Below are 23,806 nucleotides of genomic sequence, written 5' to 3'. Positions count from 1 at the left end.
AGGATAATACACAAACTCCACAATAGGCCTAGATAGATCCACAGGACCAGATAGGAGACCCCTGGGCCATGGGACTTGCAATGGCGGGCATGTAGAAGATGGAAGTATGCATCCAGGGGTGGGAGGCGGTGAGGTGCTGCTGGCATCTCAAGCCATTGGGCCATCCTATCAATATTAGACAAGAGAGCACTTTCTCTACAGAGATTTTCCTGGGAGCTGTTCTGTGGTCAACAACTCTGGGCCCTTAGGGCTTCTAGTCACTGGCTTGTCACTGACACCCCCTCCCCCCCCCCACCAACCAGGTCTCCTTTCTGCCCTGGGGGAGGGGAGAATCTGGAGAGAGGAGCCCTCCCCCTCCACTCCTGAAGGCCTCAAACTGTGTCCTGGAAAAGACTGTCTTCTGCATGTAAAAGTGGGAGGACTCCGTGACCAAGCCTCCGGGGACCTGGAGAAAGGACAGACAGCACCACCTTCTCTCCATGGTTGGATTCTATGTTTTATTTCTTGGTTTGTCTCAGAGTTAAAACTGAGAAGGGCTGTTTCCTCCTTACAGATTTTTCTTCCAGAAATGGCAGATTTGGGATAAACTTGGGTTCTACTTGAGGGCTCAGGGTCTCTTAAAAAAAAAAAATCACACCCCATCAGCTCCCACTCAGCCTCTGCCCTGCCCCAGCCTCCCCTGGGAGACCCCACCTCCTGCAAGGCACCCCCACATTCTCTGGAGGCTCCCGTGGACCCAGCAGGCCTGCACAACAGGCTTTCCCATGGGTGGAGCTCCCTTGTCACCCCGTCTCCTGTTGCTTCTGTTGCAGAGCCCCCCACCCCCCAAACGAGCTCATGCCCTTACTGTCTCCAGAAGACATGGGGCACAAAGGCTTGGTATAGGCAGACCAGCCAGTGCAGAGAAAGCCTGAGCCCCTCAGATGCACACGTGAGCTTGGGGAGGTCAGCACACACCCCAACTTCTCCCATCAAGGCCTCAGCCAGCCAGGCCCTGGTCCCTAACCAGTATGCTAGAGCTTAGCCTGGGTTCAGGATGCCAAGGAGACGCCTCTGCTATGAATGCAGTGGAAAGCGAGGAGACAGGCACTGTTGACTACAGCATTGGCTCATCTGGTGACCCAGACTTCAGATTCTCCACTGGGAGGGAGACCTGGGACCTGTGACGTGTCCACCGTGGGGACATGAGGAAGGGCCCCTGCAACAGTGGGGTCTTATCAGCCTCCTGTAGGACCTTAGCATGTCCCAGCACCGTGCAGGCTGACAGCAAACAAAGGAGACACTTGTGAAGGGCTGGACAAGTGTCCCAGTGCCGACTGAGACCTGCCTGCCTTTCCTGGCCAGAGTGGAAAGAGGGCTCCCCCAACACCTCCCAGCTCAGGTGTAGAAAGTAGCTGACTGGCAGGGCCATGTTCCATCAGGGATTGAACCCTTCACCCTTAGGAGATCTGCCTCTGTTGCTCGGCTATCCCATGAGCACAGATTGGGAACCCCTTGAGTGGGATTTAGACTGGCACCCACAGAAACCGGCCATGCCCGAATGTTTGGGTGAGAGGTTTCCCGTGACACAGAAGAAAAGTCCTGGACGGAGCAGGGTGGTCAATCAACCTTCCATAGCAGCTAGGACCCTGCTAGAGATCTGGCCCAGGCGCTGGACTCCTGTCTTTAGTTCAAGACTGGCAGGAAGCTGCCCTCCAGGGGCACCATCCGCTTGCCCTTTAGAACACAGGGAAGTGGCATCTGTGTCAACTGCCAGCAAGGGCCAGACAGGCTGGACGCTCCGAGTCCCTTGCCGAGGCTTACCCTATACCTTATCTCTGCTACTGACCTTCTTCCTGTGCTTGGCAAAGAATGCTTGAAGCCTCACCCCACCATCCCTTGCCCCTCCCAGCACTGCCAGCCCCCTGCCAAAGCCAGGGTACCCTGGATGTGGCCAGGCCCCATGGTCTGGACCTGCCCTGGAGGAGAGGGGGTAGGGTAGGGTTGAAGCACAGGGCAAAGCCTAGGCCCTGCTCTTCTGAGGCAGGGAGCAGGAGCACAGGACTGTAATGGCTGGCAGATGTGAGGACAGAGTGGCACCCAGGAAAACCTAGAACTCCAGCGATTGCTCCCTGTTGGGAAGAAGGGAGGGAGGCGTCTGGACTGTGGAGGTGTGGCGCATCCAGAGGGGCCCCAAAGAGATCAGGGCAGGCAGACTGCGAGAAGATGCTCCGGACCCGAAGACCTGCCCTCTATGAGAGAACCTTGGTGGTTCCCAATCTGAGCTGCCAGAGTTCCAAAAGCTGAGTGGACATGCTGCCTCTTAGTAGCTTGGCGGGATAGGGGTGCTTCCTTCAGTGGACTCCAGTCCCAAGGGGAGTCAGCCCTGACCTAGGCCTCAGTGCCACCCATAGAGAAGGAAACACATACCAAAGCCCATGACAGATTGCAGGTGAGCCCCGGGCCCCTGCCCTCCTATCCCTGTTCCCCTGCCCCCACTGCCCACAGGGAGTCTTCACACATGGCCGGAAGCAGGAAACCCCTTTCTCCGGGACAGCACAGAGTCATGATGTAGGGGTCAGAGGACGAGGCTGGTGCTGTGGAGGTCTCCGAGTAGGTCGGTCCATCTCTCCGTCCGTGGGCGGGGCCGTCAGACCTTGGCCTCCAGCATCTCCAGGAAGAGTTTGTGCATGGGCACCTTGCCCTGCAGCTTGATGCTGTAGAAGTGCTGCACGGCCTTGGCGGCCGTCTGCCGCAGCAGGGGCAGCGTCAGCAGCAGCTTGCCCGTCCTCCGTGGCTCCTCGTGGCGCTGGCTCAGCTCATAGTCCTGCAGCGCCTCGTGCAGCAGGTCCTGCAGCTTCTGCACTGCCTCCACGTCCTCAATGTACATGGAATCTACGGGCACAAGGTGAGTGTCAGTGCCTGGCCCAGCGGGGCACTGCTGCCCTGTGAGCAGGTGGGCTCACGCCTGGGGAGAGAGCCACATCTACAGGAAACACTTGGTTATTATTATCATTATTATTAAAGTTGTTCAAAGAAATTATGATTCTGTAAGTCAGATTATAAATAGAATACTTCTTGGTCAGTGTTACCTCTTCCATCATTCTCCCCATTTCCCGGCTCCGATCCTCAAGTGACATAGTTCATTTATTTATTTTTTTGTCAGCCCTGGGGCTTGGACTCAGGGCCTGAGCACTGTCCCTGGCTTCTTTTGTGCTCAAGGCTAGCACTCTGCCACTTGAGCCACAGTGCCACTTCTGGCCTTTTCTATATACATGGTGCTGAAGAATAGAACCCAGGGCTTCATGTATATGAGGCAAGCACTTACCACTAGGCCACATTCCCAGACCTGTAGTTCATTTTTTGCATACTGTACATGAAGCATAATGGCTACATTTGATAAATCCACCTTTATGGGAAACACTGCCTTTTTTTGTGTGTCTATGTGTGCCGGAACTGGGGCTTGAACTCAGGGCTTCACACTCTTTAGTTTTTCCTGCTCAAGGCTGGTGCTCTACCACTTGGACCCTTCCTCCACTTATGGCTGTTTGAATTAATTGGACCTAAGAGTCTCACCGATTTTTCTGTACAAGCTGGCTTTGATCTGTGATCCTCAGATCGCAGCTTGAGGAGCTAGGATTATAGCCATGAGCCACCTGTGCCTGATGGGAAACAATTCTTGAAAAACCACCAGGGAAGGAAGCAACTGTGGAGATGCTGGAGGATTTGAACCTGAGCACCTGGAGGTACCCAAGGAACCAGAGCTGGAGCCTTGTGACCCTCACTTGCTAGCTGTTAGGCGAGTGATTTAACTTCTCTGTGCTTCTTTTGTGAAGTGAGATCATGTCTATAGCTACACTTCACAGGGCTAAAGGAGTATCTGGTTAAGAGAATGTCCACCACAACCACAATGCAGCAGCTGCTGTGAGGAATACCTCCTCCAGCCTGCAGTGCAATCGCTAGGCCACACATTCCTGCTGGTTCCAGAACAGACATGCAGATACAGGGCCTGAGCTCTAGGCAGGAGTGCCCTTCACTGGATGGTGGTATGGGGTAATGAATAAAGCCAATGGGAGTTCTCAGTTCTTGATGGCCGGGGGTCTAACTTGGTGGCTGGCACCTTGACAAGCATGGGCTTGATCCCCAATACTTTAAAGGAAAAAAAAAAAACAAACATTAGGCCATGTGCTGGTGGCTCATGCCTGTCATCCCAGCTACTCAAGAGACTGAGATCCGAGGACCATGGTTCAGAGCCAGCCTGGGCAGGGAAATCTGTGAAGCTCTTATTTCCAATTAACCACCAGAAAACCAGAAGTGGAGCTGAGTCTCAAAGTGGTGGAGCACTAGCGTTGAGTAAAAGAGCTCAGGGATAATGCCCAGGCCCTAAGTTCAATCCCCATGATTAACAAATAAAAACAATGGGGAGTGCTTTCAATTGGTGGCCATGAAATTGGGGTCGAAGGAAACAGATATAAATTCCAGTAGAGCAGGGACACACCGGCTGACGTGGATACAATTAGGTCAGTGTCCAACAAAGCACAGGGACTCCCCTCCTTCAAAAGCCCTTCCTCAGTATCTTTGACCACTTTCCTAACCAGGGCTAAAACTTGCCAGGTGCCGGCAGTGGTCAGAGTGGCAGGAAGGCTGTGTCAGTCTCCCAAATCTCTCAGGAAAGGGCAGGAAAGTCCTTTGCATGCTCGGTTGGTTTAGATCCCACGCTGCTAGGGGAAGCTGCATCAATGGGCTCACCCCCATGTCTCACCAGACTTTCTGGGTCTACATCCAGCTGAGGCCTTCTACCCTTTCTTTCTCTTGGATGGGCAGTAATAGAATAACACAGAAAGGATTTACACTGGTAGAGTTGCTTATATCTCTTTCAGATTGCTTCTCCTGTAAACTTTTCTGTTTTCTGCGATGGTACTGGAGCTTGAACTCAGGACTTCTCACTCTTTTTTTTTTTTTTTTTCCAGTCCTGGGCCTTGGACTCAGGGCCTGAGCACTGTCCCTGGCTTCTTCCCTAGCACTCTGCCGCTTGAGCCACAGCACCGCTTCTGGCCGTTTTCTGTATATGTGGTGCTGGGGAATCGAACCTAGGGCCTCGTGTATCCGAGGCAGGCACTCTTGCCACTAGGCCATATCCCCAGCCCGACTTCTCACTCTTGGTTGGCTTTTTCACCCATGGCTGGCACTCTACCACTTGAGCCACACCTCAACTCCTAGCTTTTGGCTGGGTCATTGGAGATAAGAGTCTCTCAGACTTTCCTGCATCGGCTGCCTTTGAACCTCGATCTTCAGATCTCAGCCTCCCGAGTAGTTAGGATTATAGGTGTGAGCCACAGTGATCATTGCTTGGGGGGGCGAAGGGGGCGGGATGCTCAGCCATTGCTGTGAGGGGCAATACTGGGGCCATACCTAAGAATTTTCCACACTTTCTTGTTCTTTTCTACCAAGCCAGCCAGGCCTCCTTTGCCAACTGAGCACTGAAACGTGGCTCAGTTCCTGTAAGTCACTCAAAATGCAGCTGGGCCCTGGCTACTGGATTCCCCACCACGAATGCCCGCCAGCTCCCCTCCCCATCCCATCACCTTCCCCCAACCTCCCCAAGGAGGCTGCAATTGGCAGGTGCCTTCAACCAAAAATGAAATAAAATAACATTGCAAGATTAATTTCTTTGCAATCCATCAGCAAGTCTGTATCGATGGCATTGATAAACTGTTAATTACAAAATCAATGGCTATGAATTTTTCCTGCCACCAGAGAACCCTAGAGATGCTGAGATGCAGGGTGAGTGATGGCCCAGAGGCTCCTGAGGCATAGGGATCTGGGGCCTAGCCTGGCTCCAGTAGACTTCTCTGTCACCCCATCTGGTCAGCTCCACAGTGGCACCCACAGTGGCCTAAGTGATGCCACCAAGACCTCTTAGTAGCTGCCTAGCCCACCCCTCCTCAGCCAACCTGCACTCCAAAGCTACAGACCCTTTATGCTCCTGTACCCTTTCCTGGTCCTATGCAGACCTCATTCCAACCTGGTCTTCAGCACTCTTAACTCATCAGATACCATATTGCTTTTCTATCCATCTTGCCCCTGCAAGGCCCAATGACCAGGCTTTCTCTTTCCTTCTCTCTGTCCTCTCTTGCTATTGGCCTAACTCAGGGGGGCCACCTCCTCAGCTGAAGGCCTGTCTCCACCTCCACCAAGAGCCATCCCACTAAGCCAGGTCTCACCTCTTGCTCTGGTTATGTCCACGTTCTCATTCTCCCCGGGGGTGGGGGGTAGGGCACTTGCCTCACCCAACGTGGGCCAACCTAGGCTCTAGTATGAATTAGTTGGGAGAGTCCTAAATTGAAGATTTGACCTCTTGTGTTTGGCCAGCCTCCATCTTGTACCTCATGCACCCATCTTCCTGTTCTAGCTGCTTTGGCTTATCCTCTGCCCTTTAGACACCTGGGATGACTAAACATATCCTAGGCTTCCCTCAGAAACAAAGAGGGGGAGGTGCTGAAGTTCTTTTACATGGTGTCATGATAGAAACATGACAGCACCTAGAGAAGGGTACAATACACAGTGAACCATAACAGAAACCATGCACTTATTAATTACAATAATTGCTGCCACGTGTTGGTGGCTCACACCTATAATCCCAGCTGCTCAGGTAGCTGAGATCTGAGGATCACAGTTCAAAGCCAGCCTGGGCAGGAAAGTCTGTGAGACTCTTATCTCCATCTAAAAGCAGAAAACTGGAAGTGGTGCTGTGGCTCAAAGTGGTAGACCACTAGCCTTGAGCAAAAGAGCTCAGGGACAGTGCCCAGTCCCCAAGTTCAAGCCCCGTGACTGACAAAAAAATGGCTGCACTGATTTTAAGAGAAGAGATGGGCTGGGTAACATATAGAACTCTGCTTTATCACTCAGCTATTCTGTAAATCAATAACAATACTTTAAAACAAATACAGCATTTAGCACCCACCAACAAATACATTACACGTTTGGAATCTGGATATATAAATACCTTCACAGGAGCATGTAACATTTTCAATTACTATTTGGCCTTTCGTTGTTACTAATAAAAAGGAACAGGAGCTGTGTCCTCATCTGAATTAAGTCAAGCTCCCCAGGAGCAGAGCCTGAGACAGAAGTTTGGGTTCTGGGATTCGTGGCAGGCATGTGCTCAGAACATGAGAGGCAGGGAGTGCAGATAAGGAGCCAAGGAGTCAAGGCTGAGCCTGCTCTGCTGCCCAGCTCTGATGTAGACTCTCAGCCGGAGCATGGGAGCTATTAGCTGGAAGACTCAGCAGCGAAGGATGGGGCCACCAGCTAGGTAAAGGGTAAGTGAAAATGTCCCTGGATGTTCAAAGGCCCACATGAGGTAGGATGACCCACTGTCCTGGCTCTACAGGTGCTGAGGGCTTTCCTGGGCCGTGGCACTGTTTCAGTAATAGCCCATCCTCTGCAGCAACATCAGCTGTGTCTCCATCCCAGATCCTGCTTTCTTCTACCACACACTGACAACACCATCTCCTCTAACACTGTAAGAGTAACACCAGTAATTAATATTTACTCAATATCTCCCTCTAGGCAAAGCACTGGGCTAACTGCTTTATCTTCCATCTTTAATGCTCACAGAAGTGCTCCAAGGAGATAATGGCAAATGGCCCCATTGAACACACAAGGACACTCAGTTAACCCCAGGTTACACTGGAGTGTCAGAGACACCATTTGAATTTGGGAGGAAAACCTTGAACTTGGGTCTATTGACCTGACCCAGACAAAAGCAATTAACTTTACCACACATTACCCTGCATTCTGCTTTTAGTTGGAGATAAGAGTCTCACAGACTTTCCTGCCCAGGCTGGCTTTGAACTGTGATCCTCAGATCTCAGCTACCTGAGCAGCTGGGATTATAGGTGTGAGCCACCAACGCGTGGCAGCAATTATTGTAATTAATAATTACCCTTGTGGGTAAGTATTCCTGGCTTTTAAGACCTGCTTTCAAGAAGGGACCTGTGTTTCCTCTCTTGTGGTAGTCCCAGCACCTAGCATAGCACCCTATGTAGCATGGAGGTGCTTGAAGTGTAGACAGAGTATATTCAGGGCTGGGGAAGTGGGTTAAGAAAGAATATAGATTTGGGTGCTGTTAGCTCACACTTACAATCCTAGGTACTTCTTAGGTAGGTTGAGATCTGAGAATTAAGGTTCAAAGCTAGCCCAGGTAGGAAAGTCTGTGAGAACTGGCTTATCTCCAAAAGGCAGAAGTAGAGCTGTGGCTCAGTGATAGAGCACCAGCCTTGAGTGATAGAGCAAAGGGAAAGTGCCTAGGCCCTGAATTTCAGCCTCAGTAGTGGGACAATTGGCAGATAGATGGCAGTGGATGGAAAGATTCAAAGACTTGATATAAGCCAGCGTTCATTTTGGAATTGGTTAATGTTGGTTTTGGTTCTATCATATTTTAAGCTGTGTGATTTTCCCAGCCTCAGTTTTCACATCTGTAAGATGGGGTTACCATAATAACCTTGCTCACAGGCCCGTTTGTAAAAAAAAAAAAAAAAAATGTAAATTCAGAGCCACCTCCACAAACTGAATACTTATGTGCCAGGTATGTTGTATATATGTGAATACAAATGTACGGGCAAATACCTTCAAGCTGCTCAAGTGGTAGAACACAGGCCTAGGGTGAAAAAAGCTAAGTGAGACTGTGAGGTCCTGAGTTCAAGCCCTAGTATGGGGCATGCACACACACACACACACACACACACACACACACACACACACACACACACACACACACCCTCTAGTAGTCTTGTGGTATAAAAGCTGCTCACTGTCCCCATCTTACTACAAAGCAATTTGCTTAGGTGGGAGTTGCAGACTTGACCCTTAGCGACCAGCTCCAGGATCTATACTTTCCCTAGCGCAGTGGCCTGGATGTCAAGGCCTCGGCAACACTCAACCTACACTAGCCTTCATCACTGTCGTTCCAACCTCAGGCCACCCTCTCAATCTCCGGTGACAAAAGTGTCAGCGTCTTCCTCTCAACTCCACCCATCGCATACATCCCTGCTCACCACACTAAAGATTCCTTGCTGGGCCCCTGCAGGTCCCTGAAGCTTCTCCCACAGGTCCCCAGCATGCAGAGGGCCCCGCCTCCCCATACCTGAGTTGGCCAGGACCAGGGCCTTGAGGGTCACAAACTCCTCCTTCTCCACCTTGAGCTTCTTGTATCTGCGCACCAGCTGCAGGATGGCCTGGTAGAGCTCCAGCAGCCCCACCAGGCGGGAGTGCTCCTCATCCATGATGTAGTCCTCCGCGTACACTAGCTTGTCGTCGTAGGGCAGTGAGCGGTACACGATACTGAGGATGAGGATCTCCATCCAGGAGCTCTGGAGCAGGCTCATCTGGTCCCCAAGCAAGAGACTTGGGAAGCCTGCAGGAGTGGGGAGGGGAGACGGTGGTCAGGATGGTAGGGGGGAGGGTGCCTCCCTGGAGGACAGAGTAGGGATGAGCTCAGGAGTAGAGGATCCCTGTGCCCCTGCCAGACGCATTGTCCTTTCCTCAGTGTATGAGTCACGCTGGAATTCATGGAAGAGGTTTACATCACAAGGGCTCAGTCAATGTTGACAGTTATTGTTGTTTAGAGGGTTAGTTTAAGGGTATTTTACTAGTGTCATTTCCAAGAGGCATTCTGATTAATTAAATGCCTTTGTAACTTAAGGGTTTACTGGACTCATAGCAGAATCAGGAGGTGGCAGTATAGGGTTCTTCCATGTTAGGAAGCTTCCAGATTCCTCTTTCTCTGTCTCTCTCTCTCTTTGCCTCTCTCTCTCTCTCTCTCTCTCTCTGCTCAAAGGGTAGGGGGAAGAGGCAGGAGACTTTGCACTTTAAAATGAGCCCCGATCCTAATGCCTGATCTACAACCAGGAATGAGGACTCAGCTGTTTTGGCCAGGGCAGAAGCTCTGGTCACCAGCTGGGGGTGCTGGGAGGTCAGGGACCCCAAGGTCAGGGGGCTCTCTCTCACAGGCAGCCTGTGCTCCCAGGGGTGGAGCCCCACTGCCCAGGCCGTCACTCTCCTTTCATGATGACCTGGCAGTTCTGTCCTGGGAACTGAGAGTCATCGTGGCACCTCCTTCCCATGATGGCTGACTCCATGGCTGGGAAGGTGCCAGAATCCTGGCATCGTCCTGTCCAATGTGCTGTGAAGGCTGCCTGGGGCTGGAAGCTGGACTTCCCACTGAACTAACCTCAGCCTTTGTCTGTGAGACCAGCCTCAGAGTGGATGCTGCTCGGAGATGCTGGGAGCACTCAAGATGGCTATGGTCATGGAACGGGGCAGGTGCTGAGCTCTCGTTAATGGTGAGGCCTTCACCTGACAGATGGAGGTGACATACTGGCATTGCACTGGGTACGAATGTCTAACTTAGGTAGTCAATGAATAGCGAGGCACCAAGAGTTCACGCCTGTAATCCTTAGCTACTCAGGAGGCTGAAATCTGAGGACTGTAGTTTGAAGCCAAACCAGACCGGAAAGTCAATGAGACTTATCTCCAAAACTGGGAGTGAACCTGTGATCCGAATGTTAGAACACTAGACTTGAGCACAAGAGCTAGGGACAGTGCTCAGGCCCTAAGTTCAAGCCCTAAGACCCGCACAAAACAATCAAACAACCAGCAAAAAGCAGAAATGTAACTCAAGTGGCTGAGCACCAGTCTTGAGAAGAAAAGGTAACGAAGAGCATGAAGACCTGAGTTCAAGCCCAGTACTGGCACACACATCCCATAAAGTCAATTAATCTCTTGGTTTATGAGCTGGTGAGAGGAGCACAGCAGATCACTGATTTTTCAAACTGCTTAATCATCAAACACAAGGCGAGTAACTCATTGGGGGCTCATCCAGAAACCAGAGGATGAGTCCAACTCCGACCATGCTAGATTTACTAAAGAGGCTCCCCAAAGCCATTCACACCAGGCGCATGTACAACTTAAACGAAATTTAATTTTTCTAAGGTAATTAAATATATCAATGAAGAAAGTCACCGACACAAGACCTATCCCTGCCTCCCGATATGGGGGTGCCTTGAGGATGAAGTGAGGGTACATGTGGCCACCCACCGGGTCTCAGGGGAGTGCTGGCCTTGAGTGCAGAGACAGCCACGGATGTTAGCCACTGTGGCTTCGCACCTTTCTCTTCTGGACTTGCCTTGGTCCAGCCTTCAGGGCCCCCCGTCCTGAGGCTTCGGCAGTCTCTCTCCATTTCCTGCCCCTTCACCCTCAAGGGCATACCAAGGGCACAGGCTACTTTGGCCCTCTGCTTGCCACATCCAGTAGTCCCATCTGTACAACCTGGGCCTTGGATCACCACCTGACTGCAGGACCAGAGATCAGGGCAACAGGGGCAAACTCTGATGGATGTGCCTTCTCAGGGGAGAGGCTAGGACAGAGGGGTCAGATGTGTGTGTGTGCGCGCGGTGCTATCCAGATTCCTAGCACAAGAGACGGGTGTGTGGCCGCCCATGGGGGCCCAGGGAGCTGGGAGGTAATAAAAGATAGAAATGGACATCCAATTTCCCTTATCAGGTCCCTGAGTAGAAGAGAGGCCTTGGGCGACATTAATTAACAGATACCAATCAGCCAGCACGGGAGGGGTGTGTGTGTGTGTGTGTGTGTGTGTGTGTGTGTGTTGAATGAAGTGGTAGGCTGCACTGAGAGGGGGTCTCAGAGCAGACAGACTGGGAGGGAAGGTGGAGGAGGTGGGCAGGGGAGAAATGAGTAGACAACTACACTGAGAGAGGTGGCCCTGAGGAAAGGTAGAGCAAGAAGCAACCTTCTAGAGAAAAGATTTGTGAGGCTCATCACATAGGTACTGTCCTCACAAGAATCATCCCAGCAAGCTGCTTCTACCTTTGGTCACTCTGCGAATCATTTACTAAGCACCTATTAAATGCAGGCCCATGTCAGGTAACATGCTTCAACAAAGACTGAAACCTGGTTTCAAGAACTCACAGTGAAGGACTTGTCATGATGCATCCTCAACCAATACAAATGTTTTTGATTGTTGTTGTTTTTTTTGGGGGGGGGCAGTGTTAATTGTTTCATTTGGTTTTTTTTTGCCAGTCTTGGGGCTTGAACCCAGGGCCTGGGCACTGACCCTGGGATTCTTTTGCTCAAGGCTAATACTCTTATCACTTGAGCCACAGTGCTACTTCTGGCCTTTTCCAAATATTTTATTGGAGATAAGAATCTCAGACTTTTTGCTTGGGCTGGCTTTGAACCGTGATCCTCAGATCTCAGCCTCCTGAGTAGCTAGGATTGCAGGTGTGAGCCACCAGCACCCTGCTTGGTTTTTGTGAGGGGGAGTGAAAGGGGGGATATTCATGTGTTTATTTATGATATTGGACTTGCCAGGCAAGTGCTTTGCCACTGAGCTACATCCTAGTCCTGTTGTTTGTTTTTTATGCCTTTTGGTAGAGTGCAGGCGACATGGGAAACAACCACCAGCTCTTGCTTTTGCTCCTTGAGCATTTACAAAGGTCTTGGAAAGCATGGCAGCACATACCTGTAATCCCAGAACTCAGGAGGCTGAGGCAGAAGGATTGAGGACAACCTGGGTTACATAGAGAAAACCTGTCTCGAAACAAGGGGGGAAATGGAAAGACTTAGCAAACCCAAACAGATACCTCAAAGTGCTGTAAGTACATACAGGACAGAAGGGACAGGGTAAGAATGCATGCTATCTTCTAATATTTGAAATATTCCATATATCTGGTGGGAAAAAAACACTAAAAGGAAAAAAAGCCAAACATTAGTGGCTCACACCTATAATCCTGTCTTAGGAGGCTGAGATCTGAGGATAGAGATTCAAGGCCAGTCTGGGCAAAAAAGCCCATGAGACTATTATCTCCAGTTAACCACCCAAAGCTAGAAAGTGGAGCTGTAGCTCAAGTGGTAAAGCACTAATCTTGAACAAAAAAGCTCAGAGGTTGTGCTCAGGCCCTGAGTTCAAGCCCCAGGACTAGCACAAAAGAAAAAACAGGAGAAAAAAAAGAGAAAAGCAAATGTTACAGGGAGAAGAGCAGATAACTATGCACATTTTTTGGCCAACTTTTGATATAAATCTTGCCAGTGTTTAAAATGCTAAAGAAAAACATCGAAGCATAAATACAATTCAATCAAAATTAAAATAAATGCTTGCTCCTTTCTATTTAGCAATTCCACTTTTAAGAATGCCTTCCCGCAGAGAGATGAATACACAAATATCTAAGGATGAATATATAAAAAGGGGTTGAAATGACAAAGCAGAAAACAACCCAGATGTGCTGCGATGGCCGTGCTTGCGATATAGATGCCACTTTTAGTTAAACGAATGGCACGTTAGAAGCCACTAGAAGAGGTGTCTGTGGCGTGTCTCTGTATGTGACACATCCATGACCAGAAGCTCAAAGAAGGAGTAGGCAGATGACCCCAGACAGGGCCAGGATGAATTTCTGTTCTGCTGACCGGAAGTGGCTACAGACTAGTCTACCTTGCCAAGCATGCATTTCCTCATCATAGCATGTTCCTGAACAGGTATTTGGACTTCATGTGCTCACATGTAGCACACGGTGTGCAAAGTAGTTCCATGGGTTAGGTGTGGGGCACTCTACACAGTTGTACCATACATGGTAGTTGTGCACACATGGAATTTCCAGGATGCTCAGATGTTCACCTCTGACATCCTCATTAAAAGCCCACACTCTCCACTTAAAACTGGAAAGAAGCCGGCACTGGTGGCTCGTGCCTGTAATCCTAGCTACTCAGAAGGCTGAGAGCCCAAGGATGGCCATTTGAAACCAGCCCAGGCAGAAAATTCCCTGAGATTCTCATCTCCAATGAATCACTATTTGGGGGTGGGGAGGAAATAGCTGCAAGTAGAGATGTGGCTCCAGTGGTTGAGCAACAAAGAACCTTGAGGGGAAAAGGAATAGCACCAGGACTGTGAGTTCAAGCCCCAGTACCTGCATGCATACACACATACACATACACACAATCGAAGCACCTTCCTCACTTCAAAGAAGTTTCCATCGCTCCCTTTCTCTGCCTGGGCATCTCCACCCCAGAGCAGGAGAGCTGGCAGATGCTGTGTGTGTCTGGGGCCTTTGGGCTGACCTCCCTCAGAGGCCCTGGCTGCCAGGTCTCCCACCTTGAGCTTTGCTGTCTCAGGAAAACCGTTTTATCTGTTCCCACAGATCTCCGAACATTCAGGCCCTGCCCAAACCCTCATCCCTCCCCCTGTGATTTGGCACCAAGGGCTCTAGAATTAAAAAAAAAAAAAAGGCACATAATTTGTGGCAAGTAGAGTTCATAATCTGTTAATTTATGGTCGTCTCTACCGACCTGGAGGGCCATTAGAGAGGTAATAAAGGGAGATGTAATTATAGGATCTGGGGCCACTTCAGACACAGCTGCTGTCACTCGGCAGCTCATCTTTCATCCAGCCAGACGGTGGCTACCTGGGAGCAGGCTGCCCAGGGACCCTTCATGCATAAGGCAGCCGGGGCTGGCAAGGTGGTGGAAGACTCCCTCGAAGGCTCTCCTGGACAGGGCAACTCAGATGGCCTAAAGAAGGACAGTGGGTTCTAATTGCTTGTCCACAGAAATGAGAGGTGGGTACTCTAAAGACTCGGGTTTTAGCTGGGGGCTGGGGGCTCACACCTGTAAATCCCAGCTACTCAGGAGGCTGAGATCTAAGGATCCATCACAGTTCAAGCCCCAGTACCAGCACCAAAAAAGCAGATGGTGATGATGACTACGACAATCACACACTGAAGATTTGGACTTGTCCTCCAATTACCTAAATGCTTAGAAAATTCAATTCAAACTAAAAACAAACAAAAAAAACCAACCTGAATTGAGGGGCTGGGAATGTGGCTTGGTGGTAGAGCGCTTGCTGAGTATACACAAAGCCCTGGGTTCTATTCCTCAGAACTACATAAACAGAAAAGGCTGGAAGTGGTGCTGTGGCTCAAGTAGTAGAGTATTAGTTTTGAGCACAAAGAGGCTCGGGGACAGTGCCCAGGGCCTGAGTTTAGGCCCTAGGACTGGAAAACAAACAAACAAACAAAAATCTGCATTGGGGGGCTGGGGATATGGCCTAGTGGCAAGAGTTTTTGCCTCATATATATGAGGCCCTGGGTTCAATTCTCCAGCACCACATATACAGAAAACGGCCAGAAGTGGCGCTGTTGCTCAAGTGGCAGAGTGCTAGCCTTGAGCAAAAAGAAGCCAGGGACAGTGCTCAGGCCCTGAGTCCAAGACCCAGGACTGGCCAAAAAAAAAAAAAAAAAAAAAAAATCTGCATTGGGGAATAGAATTGCTTGGGACTGACTGAAATAATAGCTGCTCTTCTGAGCAAATCACTATCAGACCCAAATTCTCCCAGGGAATTTATTCATGTTCCCATGAGATCCTAGAGCCAGAAATAAATCTACAGTACCCCTCTCTCCCATTGTTTGAGAACTTGCTCTCTGAAGTTGTAATTACCCAAGCCCAACCACAGTCCAAAAATCGAAAACATTATGTGAACTATTCCAGATATAAGTAGCACAGGTTTTCAATTGTGGAGCATTCTGAGTAGTGTGGTGGAATCTCATGCCATCCTGATCTGTTCTGCCCAGGACACAAATCACTCCATTGCCCAGTGTATCTATACTGTATATGCTAGCTACCCACCATCCCCAGATCAACTGCCAGGGTAGTGCACTGTGGTTACTCAAGGAGTCTTTACTTTACTTAAGATGGCCTCAAAGGACAAGAGTGGTGATGGGAGGTTGGAGGCATGGCTCAATTGGTAGAGCACTAGCCAATGAGTGAAAGAGTCATGTACCAAGTTTGAGTCCTGGGCTTGGAACAAGGGAGGAAGGAAGGAAGAAGGGAGGGATGGAGGGAGGAAGGGAGGGGAGGAAGGAAGGAAAGAAGGAAAGAAGGAAAGAAGGAAAGGAGGGACAGAGGGCAGGGGAGTAACTCTGGTACTATGTGACAATGCAGGAAAGAATAGTATATGTAGGGTTCAGGCATCTACTGGGGGTCTGGAAACATAGCCCCCATAAAAGAGGAGTGTTCTTCTGTCTCAACCAGAACTTCTAAGAGACCCTGCGTAGAGTGAGTGCTCAGTCTCAGCACAGCCTGGCTTCTGTGTGCCAGGCTCTGCACCTGAAGAGGAAGAAGACACAGAAGCATGAGCTGTGGTTCTGTGTGTGAGGACAGAGAACTCCCCAGAGCTCCAGTTCCCAGCACTCCGAGTGATCAGTTCTCCCCCGTCCATCCCAGCCTGGAGTGGATAGGAGTCACCCTAGACTTAGGGTGTTCAGCGTGGGCTCCAGCTTCCATTCCCCCTACTTAAGCTGCATTCGCGTGTCTTTCTCTCTCAGTCTACCTCTCTCTCTGTCACCTGTCTTCTGATGAGTTTTCCATTTAATTGGAGCTGGGATTAAGTCAATTAGTTTAAAACTACTGGGTGCATACTGTGTCATTTCCTGTCATAGGAGGTTTACATGCAGTGGCAAGAGACTCCACTCATTAATTTTACCTTAAACACTGGAAGGTCAAGCCCAAATAATTCTGTATGCAGATTTATGCAAAATAGGCTAATCTGTGTTTGAGACAGACAACTTTGTTCATTTTTCTTTGTGGGGTGGGGTGTGTGTGTGTGTGTGTGTGTGTGTGTGTGTGTGTGTGTGTGTGTTGGTCCTGGGGCCTTGGTGCTTTCCCTGAGCATTTTTGGTCAAGAGCAGAGTACTAACACTTGAGCCACAGTTCTATTTCCAGTGTTTTGGCCGTTAATTGGGAGATTGAGTCCCAAGGACCTTCCTGTCTGCGTTGATCCTCAGATCTCAGCCTCCTGAGCAGCTAAGATTATAGGCCTGAGACACCAGCACCCAGCTCATTTTCCTCTTTTATCTAAAAGAATTTAGCTTTGGATGAGGAGATGTGGGGTTACAAAAGGGACTTGCATCACCACAGTCCCCCCAGGGGTTCTGAAGTACCCTGGTTGAATGTGGAGCACATGGCATCTCCCAGCAATCCTGCTCGGGGCGGGGGGCGGGGTGCTCTTCTATGATTCCCCCTTTATTTCATTTCTTTCATTTATTTTCTGTTTATGTGGTACTGAGTAATCGAACCCAGAGCTTCATGCATACTAGGCAAGCACTCTACCGTTAAGCCATATTCCCAGGCCCTGATTCCCACTTTATAACTCACAAAAAACAGGGGTGGTGGGGCAGAGCGGGGATGAAGCGACTCCGGTGTCTGTGCCCCAGCCCCCCTCTGCTCTGGTTCTGGCACCGATGGGCAACAGTCTCCGGTCCTGCACCCCTGTTTCTTGGAGAGGGAAGTGAGGTGAAGGCTGGAGAAGCAGTGACCCCAGAAACCACCAGGCGCCACTCCAGAGCTGTTTCTAGAATGCAGCTTCTGGCCGACCCAGATAGGAGTGTGGGGGCAGGGCCCCCATGGCTGTACCCAATTTGGCCCTGGGTTAGTAGAGCAATCTAGGCTGAGGTGTCTTAAGCACTGGCCTGACCCCACATCTGTGCTGAGCCAGCACTGGGCAGATTCAAAAACTACTGAGTGTGTAATCCCCCGAGAGGCTGAGCTCCTCAGCAAAGGCCTACCAGCCAAGTCCCTGGCAAACCTGCCCTGCAGTCCGGGGGGCCACCAGGCAGTCCCCCAGACTGCATGCCAGCAGCACCTCCATCTCCTCCAGCTTCCTCCAGAGCCCTGCCTTCAGGAAGGCTCCTTCCTCCAGGGGCACAGGAGGGCGCTCACACAGGACACTGGCTCACCTGAGTCCACGCCGCTGTGGGCCTCGGTGTGCAGAGGCTGGAATCCTTCTGCTCTCTAACCACGCCCCGCCTGTTCCTCTCTCATGGCCATAGCAGACAAAAGAAAAGGATGGACAGATGCAAGACAAGCCATCCCACCAGCTAGAACTAGCGTCGGGAGGAGGGGGTCAGGGTACAAAGAAGAACAAGTACATTATACTGAAAAGGAGCACCCTAAAGTGTGTGCCAGGTAGAATTGCGTGTTTAAAAATGAAGAAGCAATTGATAAATAAATTTAAAAAAAGAAGAAGAAAGAAAAAGCAGCTCCTGCCACTTATCCAAACCAAATAAAAAGAGGGTTAAAGTAGGGTTTGGATTTGTGTGAAGAGGGGCTTGAAATACATTGCACATGCTTCCCGCCTCAGAAATGCCCTTAAAGGGGCTGGGAATATGGCCTAGTGACAAGAGTGCTTGACTCCTATACATGAAAAGCCCTGGTTAAATTCCCCAGCACCACATATATAGAAAACGGCCAGAAGTGGTGCTGTGGCTCAAGTGGCAGAGTGCTAGCCTTGAGCAAAGAGAAGCCAGAGACAGTGCTCAGGCCCTGAGTCCAAGGCCCAGGACTGGCAAAAAAAATGAAAAGAAAAGAAAAGAAATGCCCTTAAAACCTTGAAGTCCAACAAGGTTCTGGTGGCTCACACCTGTAATCCTAGCTGCTCAAGAGGCTGAGATTTGAGGATAGTGGTTTAAGGCCCAGACCAGGTGGGAAAATCTATGATTCTCTTATCGCCAATTAACCAGCAAAAGGCCAGAGGTAGCCAGGCACCAGTGGCTCAACACCTGCAATTCTAGCTATGGATGCTGAGATCTGAGGATCAAAAAAGCCAGCCTGGGCAGGAAAGTCTGAGACTCTTATGTCTAATTAACCACCAGAAAACCAGAAGTAGCTCTGTGGCTCAAGTGGCAGAGTGCTAGCCTTGAGCTGAAGAGCTCAGGGACAGTGCCCAGGCCCAGAGTTCAAGCCCCTCGACTAACAACAAAAAAGCCAGACGTGGCTGAAGGCTAGACTTGAGCAAATAAGGTCAGGAACAGAACTTAGGCCCTGAGTTCAAGCTCCAGGACGGGCACCAAAAGTTTTTTAAAAGCAAATGTGCATGAGGCTGAGATTTGAGGATTGAGGTTCCAAGATAGCCTGGGTAGAATCTTATTTCCAACGAAGTAGAAAAAAGCCAGAAGTAGAGGCATGGCTCAAGTGGTAGAGCCTCAGCCATAACAGGAAAAATCAAGTAAAGGCATAAGACCCTGAGTTCAATCTCGATACTAGCCAGAAAAAAAAAAAAAGTGAAAAAGAGTATAGCAAACTAGTGCTGATGGCTCGTGCCTGCAATCCTAGCTACTCAGGAGGCTGAGATCTGAGGACCTTGGTTCAAAGCCAGCTGGGACAGGAAAGTCTGTGAGACTCTTATCTCTAATAAACCACTCAGAAAACCAAAAGTGTGCTGTGGCTCAAAGTGATAAGTGCTAGCCTTGAGCAAAAGAAGCTCAGGGACAGCGCCAGGCTCGGATTCAAGCCCCAGGACTGGCAAAAAAAACCAAAAACAAACAGAAAGAAAAAACCAAGGAAGGTGGCAGTGCTGAGCTTGTGCCTGTAGTAGCAGATGACAGGCAGCCCATCCCAGGCACCATAGCTCTAAACACAGATCATTTCATACCCAAAGATAAGCCCCTAAAGGCCTCCTCTACTCCCATTTCACAGAGGTCAGGGTCCCTCCGAATCACACAGCTACCACGTTTCAGACCTAGAATTCAAATCTCAGACTGACCGCTAAGACCTGCCCTGCCCAGAACAGTCAGCTCCTCTTGTGATAATGTTTTCCAGCATTATCCCCATAATGTCCACCAGACATCCCTGCTCTTTGTCCTTGAAGGACTTAGGGATGCTCTTGGAATATTACTAATAGTAGATCTGGCCAGTACTGGATGTAATCTTAGCTACTTAAGCGGTTGAGATCCAAGGATTGAAGTTCACAAAGCCAGCCAGCCAGTGGGAATGTCTGTCAGACTGTGACTCTTATCTCCAATAAACTACCAACAAAAGGTAGAAGTAGAGCTGTGGCTCTAGTGGTAGAGCTCTAGCCTTGAGCAAAAGAAGCTCCAGGAAAGTTCCCAGGCCCTGAGTTCAAACCTTAGGACTGGCCCCAACAAAAGACAAATAGTAAACTGGGCACTAGTGGCTCATGCCTATAGTCCTAGCTACTCAGAAGGCTGAGATCCAAGAATCTGGTTCAAAGCCAGCTTAGACAGGAAAAGTTCATGAGATGGTTATCACCAATTAACCACCCCAAAACCAAAAGTGGTGCTGTGGCTCAAAGTGATAGAGTGCTAGCCTTAAGCAAAAGAGCTCAGGGACAGTGCCCAGGCTCTCAGTTCAAGCCCCACAATCAACACAAAGAAAAAAAAAGGCTCTAATCATAGCTCTTTCTAGATGAGTAAGGACCCCATGAAGTTCTTACACATTACTGGACCTTCAAGTAATTCATAAAATCTCTAAAATCCCACAGAAGAGAAAGGACCTCAAGGAAGAACAGGCTTGCCAAAAGAGGGCCGGGCACCGTGAATCATCCATCCACAGCTATGGAACAGGCCCTGGGGAGCCCAGCTGAGAGCTCTTGACCACGCCCTCCCACACACCCCCACCACTCACCTGGGATGTGCTTGGCCCAGCTAATGATGACCACAAGCTCCCGATCTGCCAGGTCACACAGCGTCGTCAGAGACTTGATGTCCCCCTCAGGCATTTCGGGGGGAGGCATGGCATATAGCTTGTCTGGCTCAGCCACCAGTAGGTATGAGACAATCTTGGTCACTGCAAGGACCAAAGACAGAAAGGTGAACCCCTGAGGAAAGAGGGCAGGGTGGGATTCCTAGAGCCTCAGGAAGTTCAAATGCAACTGGAAGCCATGATTTGAGTCCACAAAGCTGGTGGCAGCTATGACACCAGGCAGTCTCTCCTAGGAGATTTCCTAGGAAGAACCTGCAGCGCACCTTGGGGTGAGGGTGGGGGGCGCAGAGAGGGTGCAGTGAAGATACTTGGTGCTGGGCCTCTGCCTTCTTAAGATCATGCCTCGTTGGAAGCCAGGCTCTGTGCAGTTTCATGTGGATGGACTTTCAATATGAAGCCAAGAACAAATCCTCCCCAAGGGAAGCTCTGATGTCCCCTCCCTCCAGATCCTCACGATCCCATGGCCCAGTGGGAGAGGCCGCATTTTCCGGAGGGATGCCCAATATTCTAGGACAAGGTTCTGGAAAGGGGGCACTTGGCTGCCCTGGTACGCACATGGCTTTTTAGCGGGTGGAGAAATCTGTAAGTTCAGATAGGAGCTGCTCTCCGAGTCCAGCCGCCGCTTGTATTTCTGCCGGCCTCCACGCACTCGGTCAAGACGCACGCCTGTCAAGGAGGAAAGGAGACAGTCTCAGAGGCTGGCAACATCACCAGGGCTGCTGCAAGGACTTTCAACCGCAGCACTGGCTAAGTCCTGCAGGGTCCTGCCAAGTGGCCAGCCACCTAAGGCCAGATGGCTGAACAATCCCACAACTGCCCAAAGGTAATGGCATACGCTTGTCCCAGGCCTGGTCCTGCCTCTCTGGTTCAGCATCCTCCTGAAATGCATCCCAAGTGAACTCCTTGAGCCTTTGTCGTTCGTTCGTCCTTCCTTCCTTTCTTCCTTCCTTCTAGTCCTTGGGCTTGAACTCAGGGCCTGAACACTGTCCCTGAGTCTCTCTGTGCTCGAGGCTAGAGCTCTACCACTTGACTCAGTGCCATTCCCAGCTTTTCTGTTCATGTGGTGCTGAGGAATTGAACCCAGGGCTTCATGCATGTTAGGCAAGCAATCTACCACTAAGCCACATTCCCAGTCCAGAGCCTTTGTCTTTCAAAAAGGAAAATATGTCAGTGTTTTAGACCATCAGGGGAAGGTGGAGATTTTCTTGTCAAGATGAAAAGATCCTGCATTGGCAGATACTTGTAACTGCCCTACAGGGACAGAAACACATAGCAGGCCCTTATTACAAAGGTCATTGTCTGCCTGGTGTTGGTGCTTCACGCTATAACCTAGGTACTCAGGAGGCTGAGATCTGAGGATGGCTGTTCAAGCCAGCCTTGACAGGAAAGCCCATGAAACTCTAAACTCTAACCACAACAAGGCCAGAAGTAGAGGTATAGCTCAAGTGATATAGCATCAGGCTTATGAAAGGATCTGTCCCAGCCATCCCAGGGGACCATGCAGAGATAGTCACGGACAGGAGAAGAAGGTTCATAAGGGGGTTTATTAGTGGGGCCATATCTCCCACGGGAGAGGGAGCAACATGGCAGCAGCACCTTATCAAGGTGGCAGCTTCTCTGGGGCTAAAGGGGAAGTAGGTAGGTCTGAACAGTGAGTGGGGGTGGCCCATTATAGCTCTAAGGCAGGGAGTTTAGGTATGGGTGGATCTGGGGGCTAATGGGAGGAGCTGAGGACCTGAGGTAGGGGAAATGGTAACACCTTAAGCATAAAAAGCTAAGGGCCCAGAGTTCAAGCCTCAATACCAGAAAATTAAAAATTTAAAAAATCCTAGCTATATCCTCCAGAGATGAGGTTCTACATCATGCTCTCTCTCTCTCTCTCTCTCTCTCTCTCTCTCTCTCAAACACACACACACACACAAACACACACGCAAATCCAACCATCATGGGGATGTAGGATGGCACCAATTACAATGGAAGCTGTCACATTAGCTCCCAAGTTTGAACATGGAGAGCAAAGGGGGAAGGGGGAATGAGACTGAAGAGGAAGTAGAAGTTGAAGTGCAGCCCCATTGAGTAGTCACCCAAACCAAACCAGGGTGCTGGAGTCCCTGGAAGCCTGGGATCCACTTCTGCCTTTCTGCTCCGGGTTCCAAAGCCTGTCCACGTGCAGGCCCGTCTTTGGGCTCCTTGGAGTTGAACTAATGTGAGCAGTTCTCATCCTGATCATGAAATGTCCGTGGACTATGAAACATTCATCGGAGATGGAGAGCAGAGTCCTTAGAGCAAGGAAGTGTGGCTGCTGCCTCAGCCACCGGGTGACATACCAAGCACAGGTTCCTTCCCTCCAAGTTAAGAATATCTGCAGAGCCCCGGCCAGCGCCCTCCAAGTGAAGCCCAATGGGTACAGATTCAGATGAGTGAAAGGGCAGGCCAGAAGCAACAGTGAGCTCCAGCCCCAACCCCAGGCCCACCCACACCCTGAGGCAGGAGGCAAGCCACTCAGCCCAGGCAGGCCTTACTCTGGGAAAGCCGGGAGGAAGTCAGGAACATGGCAGAGTAATGGGAGAAAGCTTCAGATTGCATTCATGCCAGGGGCAAGTCTCCAGTTTCTCCTAACTAGTCTTAAGTACATAGAAATGGGAGGTTTCTACCATTTAGTCCACAGAAATGGGAAGTTTCCTTGAGCTCTGAACAACTGAAATTGTGAAAAGGGTGGAGTGGGGACAATTCATTTAAATAGATAAGGGAGGGCTCTCACACAATTTTCAGTGAATGACTGAAGCCCACATCCTCATCCCAGAGGCACAGGGAACCCCTATCCCCACCCCCCTCAGCACCAATCGACCATCAGAAGGGGTTATCTCTTGGCACTTCGATCATTTTCATCAGCTATGTCTTTTAGCCCCCACACCTTGGTACTTTTGGTCCATATACTGCTTTTTTGTTGTTGTTTATGCTGGTCGTAGGGCTTGAATTCAGGGTCTGGGCAATGTCCTTTAGGCCTTTTTGCTCTAGGCTGGAGTTCTGCCATTTGTGCCATTTCTGGAGCTAATGCCAGGGAGCTTTCTGCTTGGGCTGATTTCAAACTAGGATTCTCAGATCTCATGATCCTAGTAGTCGGGTGACAGGTATGAGCTGCCAGTACCCGGTTCAGTATGCTACTTTGAACGCAGTGGTAGTGATAGGGTGCTACTCAGCATTCCCACCCCGTATGATTTTTATTCCAGGTAACTCTCTCTAGGCCTTAGGATGCAGT

General features: G+C 50.1%; 1 protein-coding gene across 7 annotated transcripts in view; it reads right to left on the bottom strand.

The window, feature by feature from the left end:
• Positions 1–476: 476 nt before the first annotated feature.
• Positions 477–23,806, bottom strand: part of Esrrb (estrogen related receptor beta) — a 169,690-nt gene continuing 146,360 nt past the window's right edge. For all 7 annotated transcript variants that reach the window (XM_048362434.1, XM_048362430.1, XM_048362431.1 and 4 more), the window contains 4 exons: positions 21,103–21,213; positions 20,470–20,631; positions 9,128–9,397; positions 477–2,874 (listed from right to left, as the gene is read on the bottom strand). In XM_048362434.1, the coding sequence (XP_048218391.1) occupies positions 2,630–2,874; positions 9,128–9,397; positions 20,470–20,631; positions 21,103–21,213 (788 nt within the window). In that variant the 3' untranslated portion in view covers positions 477–2,629. The remainder of the gene's footprint in view (positions 2,875–9,127; positions 9,398–20,469; positions 20,632–21,102; positions 21,214–23,806) is intronic.

The sequence above is a fragment of the Perognathus longimembris genome, chromosome 14, assembly GCF_023159225.1.
Source record: "Perognathus longimembris pacificus isolate PPM17 chromosome 14, ASM2315922v1, whole genome shotgun sequence".
In the NCBI taxonomy this organism is placed as follows: domain Eukaryota; kingdom Metazoa; phylum Chordata; class Mammalia; order Rodentia; family Heteromyidae; genus Perognathus; species Perognathus longimembris.
This window is presented reverse-complemented; position numbering and strand designations above follow the sequence as displayed.